This window comes from Uloborus diversus, chromosome 9 (genome assembly GCF_026930045.1).
Source record: "Uloborus diversus isolate 005 chromosome 9, Udiv.v.3.1, whole genome shotgun sequence".
Lineage (NCBI taxonomy): Eukaryota > Metazoa > Arthropoda > Arachnida > Araneae > Uloboridae > Uloborus > Uloborus diversus.
In genome coordinates this window covers 22,744,369-22,752,016 of record NC_072739.1, presented here as the reverse complement: position 1 = coordinate 22,752,016, position 7,648 = coordinate 22,744,369, and the positions used below count along the sequence as shown (strand labels likewise).

The 7,648-nt window shown below is 32.2% G+C and overlaps 1 protein-coding gene across 2 annotated transcripts in view; it reads right to left on the bottom strand.

The window, feature by feature from the left end:
• Positions 1–3,971: 3,971 nt before the first annotated feature.
• The window catches only part of LOC129230619 (F-box only protein 21-like), an 85,522-nt gene continuing 81,845 nt past the window's right edge, over positions 3,972–7,648 (bottom strand). For both annotated transcript variants that reach the window (XM_054865036.1, XM_054865035.1), the window contains exon 12: positions 3,972–4,289. In XM_054865036.1, coding sequence (XP_054721011.1) covers positions 4,111–4,289 — 179 coding nt within the window. In that variant the 3' untranslated portion in view covers positions 3,972–4,110. The remainder of the gene's footprint in view (positions 4,290–7,648) is intronic.

The window sequence follows — 7,648 nt, the reverse complement described above, 5'->3', positions numbered from 1 at the left end:
TTTAGAAAGTTGAAGAACCATGAATGCGGGAATTTACAAAAATTGCTTTTAAGGAGTCTATAATTTTTTTTCTTATTAAAGGCGGGTATATTTAATTTCTCTCGTGTCCAACGATAGTAATAGGAACGGGGAAAAAATAAGTAATCGAATTCTCAAATCAAAAATCGGTTTTGATCAGCACCAAAAACATGGGAATTCAAGGTTATTTTTACTTCCTTTTACAAAAAAGGAAGTATTGTATTCGCGAAAAAATTTTCACTCAAAAATCGCCCTTAATTTCCATTTTGCTCACCCCCAAATGAATGTTGAGTTTTTTTTTCGATTCGACCACATGCGGAAAAGTGCCTAAGAATGTATAGACACGCGAAATATCCATTTTGACCATCACCGAGGTAATTACAACGACTTTTCTCGTGACGTCTGTATGTATGTGCGTATGTGTGTATGTGCGTATGTGCGTATGTATCTCGCATAACTCAAAAATGGTATGTCCTAGAAAGTTGAAATTTGGTACATAGACTCGTAGTGGGGTCTAGTTGTGCACCTCCCCTTTTGGTTGCTTTCGGATGTTCCTAAGGGGGTCTTTTGCACCTTTTTGGGGGGAAATCATTGTTAATTTCGATGTAAACTCAAGTGGCGTTATAATTTGTCGGACACGGCGATATATCGCCAGTCTTTAGGTCGCCAAGTTTTGTCGCCAACTTGGCGACAAATTTGGCGGAGTTTTTTTTTTTTTTTGGTTCCATTGTTGGTGATATTTAGAGAATAAATATTGAATCACATTAAAATAGCGAATAATGGGGAAATGACATTAAATTGGAGTAAAAGGAAGTCATGTGATGCACACATCAGCTCGTTTTCAAAACACTCTACAAAAAAAATGTTCTCTTAGAAGTTAATATTAATTAGTCATAAAGGGTCTGTAGAAAGATCCTGAAAAAGAATTAGCTGCGTAAACCTGCGAACTTTGGACCATGGGCCCAAACAAATCGAAAAAGACTCCAAAATAACCTGTCTGTGTAAACAAACAATAGAGAGAAGTTTTAAAACATTTTTAAGCGCTTTTTCGCATTTTCGCCCCACTGTGCGCCATTTCGAACGCAGAGTTCAATTTTACGGGGGGAGGGGTGATTGGTTAACATATCCCCTTGCTTGTAAATGAGAGTGTCCTTTACATCACATGCTTCACTTGTCTGTTACTACTTTCGTTATTCTTACATTTTAAAAACTGCTGCTTTTACGACAAAATGCTATGATTGGAATATGCTGTCCGCTGAAAGCAGCGAAATAAAATCATCGGATACCACGTGTGACGAAGGCGGAGTCAAGTGCCTTCTCGTGGAAAACGGACAATAAACAGCTGTCCCAAACCCGCATTGATGAAAACTGCGGTAACTAAGTTTCAGATGTGTTGCTCTACTGATGTTTTAAAGAGAAGATTTCATTCATTCCCAGTAGCAGGATTTTTTTTCAACAATCTACTATGCAGATTAAAAATCAGAAAATAGTCTGCAAGATAAACCGACATTACATTAATCATAAAAGCTATATCAGCAACGAGAAATTCTTAATAAGATGCTAATAGAAGCACATGCTACCAGTAGATTATATCCCAGAAAGTAATTGGGATAATTCGTTACTTCCTCATAATTAAAGGGCTTTAGACGTTTAAAATTTATTCATTTTTTTTGTTCTCCAACAAAAAATTAGTCTGTAGGGACTGAAAATGGAATGGAAGGGAAATGGAGAAGAAACTTCTCCATTTCCCTTCCATTCCATTTCATTGCAACTGTGTCATGTTATAGAAATTTGCAATTGTCATGTTATGACTGATGATTTTCTAGATTAGATGGTACGAGGCTGATCCATAAAAAAAGAAATGATGATTAGAATGTGACAATGAAGATACTAAAAAAGCACTTTAAAAAGTATAATAAGCAGTAATATGCATTTTTTTTAACCCTGCTTTTTTGTATTAATATCCATTAATGTCAACAGAGGAAGAATAGACAATTGCCTACATACATATGCATATACTCCAAGCTCCATTGATGAATTATTATTAAATTCAAGAAATCAGTACTATCTACTAGATTTGCTCAAAGTGGCGGTTTAGCCAACGGGGGTCATCAATTATCTTTACAACGTAGCATCTAGCGATAAAATGATGTGTTTTGAAAAAAGCCCATGATGTAAAATCAAGTGCTTTTGAAATTTAAAAAAAAAAGTGTTTTGAAATGCGTGAGCGGCATGGGAAACCAAGGTTGGATCCTAAGATATCCGAGAACCAAAATGTCGGACTTGTTGGCCTTTCCTCTAAAGGGGTTCTAGTTCTGAATAAATCTCGGAATATGCGAGTGTTCACAGTGTGTCAATGAGGCAGTGAGAAGCAAAGGGACGTAAGTGGCAAAATTTAAAATTTGGAGATAACCAGTACACATAGTAGAGAACCTCTCCTCTGTCTTGGGGCAAGAGATGGTACTGGTAGCCCTGGTAATTGCTGCTATATAACATGATTTAGAAAAAAAATTCAATGAAAGCCAACCTAGGATGTTATCTTTAAACACGTTTTGCTCAAAACTTGAAAATGTCCACTTACATCCCTTTGCTTCTCACTGCCTCAAATGATGATTGCTATAGTGCAAGTTGAGAAGCATGGTATGGAAAAATGTCAAGTTTTGACCACCTTGGAGCTCAATCATCAACATGAAGAGGACTTTCAAACTGTTCGTATTTTAGATGAACTTAATATCAAGTTAAAAAAATAAAAATATTATTTGCAATGCTTGGTGCAAATTATTATTTTTTTCCATATCTAGCAGTCCTGTTGGGTCATCAGTGGTAAAAATTTAAAAGAAGTCATCTGCAGTGAGCGACCAGTAGGTTGCCTATAGCCTGTATCAAGCATTTTCCCGCATCGGCTGGCATGTCAGCAAAATAGAAAAATGAGTTTTGATTCTTGCTGCTTTTTTTTGTAGTTTCTCAGTATGAAATGTGTAAGAATTTGTTAAATTGGAACATAAGACATTAAAAAAAAAAAAAAATCCTACATTAAAATACAATTGACTTTTTTTTTTTGCCCAGGAAAATTAAATAAAATGCACACCATGAATGTTAATTCTATTCACTAATACTGTAAGTTTGCGTAATAAAAATATAAATTTAATGTCAACGCTTTTTTTTACATGGATTAAATAAATGAAAATTAGAAATGTTATTTGAGCAGGAAAAAAAGAAATTCTAATAATTTGAGCAAAAAACTACATTTAAAGAAATTATTAAATTAAGACTCATCATATAAAAAGTAGGACAAAAGTAGAATTTACATTATACATTTTGATTTTCGTTTCATTTTATAGTAGCAATAACAAATCATTTGACAACTTTACAAAAAAAAAATCTTGTTAAGTTGTAAGATGACAGGCAAGCAATACTACTCCCTCTGATATACCAGGCTTTACACATTCAAATTCAGGAGAAGCATTAAGTTATGTTTCCGAAACTAGCAGCTAATGCGGCCTTTTATGTACAAAAACATTATGAATGCTTTCAGCTCTTGCATTGATATGTTTCAAGAAGCATTTTGAGTTTTTGCTATGTTTCAGCATCAGTATATGCATTTGCATTTCTATTTTTTCAAAGGGGTCAAAATAACACCTGCTTACACTTCTAGATTTAAACCGTTAGTTTGAGTTTTAAAAAAAAAACTATTCTCTTGAAAACTTTATATTACTACACAGCACAAAGATTTAGAAAGAGTGAAGGCAGGAATAAGCTTTTTTGGAAAATATAGAAAAGCAAAAAGCAGTTGGCAAAAAAAAAAAAAAACAAAAAAAAAAAAAAAATTGCTTGGGGTCAAAATGATTTTCTGTAAAATAAAGTTACAGACTGAAACTATGTTACTTTGGCAATTCTGAGAAACTATAAACTAGTTAAGAATAGCATTCAGTAAGACCAAAAAATTACAACAAACAAGAGAGAATATTTATTTTTTAAATATTTGTACATCCATCAATAACATACAAAGTTATAATGTTTACAACACTGTAAAAAAATCAACAACCTTTTTAAAAGAAAAAAGGGAAGGATGGGGAGAGAGTAAAAGCAAAATTATTTACACTCCATGGTCTCCGTTATATTAAGCAATTCTTTTAAAACTTTAAAATCTTGAGGATATTCAATCATCTTTTGCTTATTCGCCAGATAGTGGTTCCCATGGTATGATTCAAAAAACCTCCCAACTTCAATATGTTGAACTGGCAACTCACTGTCATCGATTTTCAAATTTTCTAAAAGCAAAAGTTTAAAAAAGCAATTATTGCATTTGAAACTTAGTTCTGAAAATTTATTTTATCATAGTTTCCTTATTATTATTGTTTTTTCTTGAACTTCATCATACATACATCAGAATAGATACGAAAAATTCCTTCATTAACAAAAAGTATCTAATTCAATCAAGGGTTTGTTTAGGACTTTTGGAGAGTTCCAAATCAGACTATTTAAAAACTTGCAATTGCAAAAAGACACAAATTTCATTGCCATTCCCTGTGCAAAATTTTTAGAAGGTTAAATTATGCTCTTATAATAATCATCAGCATACTGCACCAATATTTCGTCTGTACCCGAGTTTATGTAATTAATGAATAATTTTTCAAAAAAAAAAAAAAAAAAAGAAAGAAAGAAATGTTAAAATGAGTGAGGGGTGCAATTGAGAGATATGCAGGAAAAGCACTCAAGAAGTTTATCCGTTTCCAAAATCGATGCACAGATTCATTCAATTCTGAAGTCTTTTAACAAATGAATATAAATTCACTTGAGAGAATCATTCAATTGCTGAACATTCAATGAACAGAATCACTTAATTATGGCCATCGTGATGTGAAATATATAAAAGGGTGTGGGGGAGGGAGAATGCTGGAAAAAGTTTAGGTATAGGTAGTGATGTAAAATACCCGGGTATTTATTTTTAGGGGTAAATACCCAGGGTATATACCCGGGTAAATACCCAAAATGGGTAAATACCCGGGTATTTATTTCAAAAATTTATATTCAACTAAAATACTTTTCTGTATGTATTCCATTATGTATATATACAATGAACCATATACAAAACAATAAAGCTTTGCCCAAAAATTGTATTTTGATCACATATTTAAAGAATTATTGTGCGAAACAGCTTAGCAATCTAATATGATATTCACATTAAATGTGTTGGATATGTCTAATCAATGTTGATCGACAAATTTCAGATATAAAAAGTCATTCTACAAGAAGAAAAAAGCTTAACTGGTTACAAAAAAAAAGCAAACATCATTTTTTAAGGTCCTAGTCTTTTATAACCCAGTAATATGTCCCTGCATGACATCAAAATGTAACGAAGTGTCGCTCAATTTATTATTACTATTTATTTACCTATATCTTATGCAGAAATTTCCTCCAAACTTAGTTCAATTCTTCAGGTGTATTCTGTATCACACACATATATATACACACACACACATAATATACATAAACATTTAAAATTCATTCAAAATTTTTAATCTTTTATTTTAGGGTTTATGTTTAAAAAAGAAAATATTCACCTTTTAATACTACCTAAAAATTTTTTGCAAAATGCGCAATTACTAGGGGATTTACCCTGTCTTCGGATAAATACCCAAGAAAATATTTACCTTCCCACCCTACAGGGGAGCAAATGCAAATGAGCAAGGCAACAGAAAAGAAAATTTCCCTTTTTTTTGCTTATTAATGTGAAAACTTTTTCTATATTTTCCATGTTATAACTTAAATATCAGTGAAATAAATAACACCATAGTGTCTTAATAACTTCTCAATTTATTCTTCCAAACATCCCTCATGCTTCCTTTTTTTTCATTTTGGATATGACTAAAATAGATTGTGATTTTGAAATCCTGAAGTTCATAATGAATTGCTTATACTTCTCCAATTATGACATTGAAAAGAAAGATTCTTTGGTTCACGATATGTTTCTTTCATGAATTCATCAAGTCTTTCAATAAAAAATATTATAAACTGTGTAATACATATGTATATATCAGTTTTACCAATTTTTTCATATTTAGATTTTTAAAAAAAAATTTCATTTACTTTTTCGCATTTTTTATAAAATACCCGGGTAAATACCCAAAAAATATTTACCTACCCGCTGGGTATTTACCCGATCCACATCACTAGGTATAGGTATTCGAACACATAAACTAAATTCAACATCGTAAGGCATGAAATTTGAAATGAAAATTGCATACATATTAGATATAAAATTATTTTGTGCAGGAAACAAACAAATAAGAAAAAAGCTATGAGTTGTTAAAGCAGAAAAATAACCAAGAGCAGTACAGTTATTTTTAATTTTTCTAGATTAGGGGTGGGGGGGGGGGGGGACATTCAGTGCAAATTATACTGAAAAATAGCAAGAGCCACGACCATGTACATATCACATTAACTTCTGACAAGCAAGGGAGTTAATTGCCCACTTCTTAACTCCCTAGATAACAGGTCTCAGCAAGATATTGCACACACCTGTTTCAGCAGAACAAAGGATTGTTTAATCAAAGCAGAAATTTTTTTTTACTTTTGTAACTTAACTACAGTCGAGTCCCGACTTACGCAAGGGATAAGTTCCAAGACCCCTCGCGTAAGTCGAAATTTCGCGTTATGGAAAAGGGTATGTGTAAAAACTTTTATCAACATACCCATAAATTAAAGACACTTGTAAACACCACCTCAAACAGTTAAAAACCATTTCTTAACTATACTTTACTGTTTCTTTCATGAAAAAAAATTGAATTTTTATTTGTATTTTTTTAAAAAAAATTGTTTTATTTAACAAAAAAAAAAAAAACTGCTACAATGCACAAAATTAATGCTCAATTGGAAAGAAAGACTTAAAATAAACCACTATGGTACATACATTGTGTAGTAAGAAAAACAAATGCACTATAGTTGTACCGAAGACCATATACTGCACAATAGATGATATTTGTAACTTAATAAAGCGCAGATGATGATTTATGCTGCATGATCTAACCGTTATTCTTATATAATTTTGAATACACAATACAGTCGCTTAACTAGTTCTTTTATAACGTTTCCATCAATGGCAACACCCCTCTTCCTGGTTTCTTAAATTCACAATACAAGAGCAGCTTCCATTTTCAATTTTTGCATTTCGCTTAGAAACTACTCAGTGAGCTTTTACGGAATTCGTTTTTTTGCTTTTTAATTGTAGATATGGAAAATGCACTCATACCTTATTGTCGTGCTACCTTAGACGCATTTTATAGTTGTTCCAAGCACATAATCTTTAGCTTTTCTTTGATTGTAGAAACTTTCTCTTTTTCCTTCCATTTTCAAACTTTAAATGAAACAGCGCTCTTAGGTGTCATTATATTTCATCAACTTTCCCATATAGAATGAAAAAAATAAATGGCAAATGAGGAGGAGTTATTTGTATAAGCGATGTTCACACTCATACGGTGTGGGAACTTCCGCTCTCAGTGATGCCAAAGGAATGAAGGTCAATTCACGAAAAAAAAAAAAAAAATTGTAGCCAATAACTAAGCTGATACTTACACACCACGATTCCCTTTGGAAAATTTTTGTGTTGTGGGCGAAGAATTCGCATTAG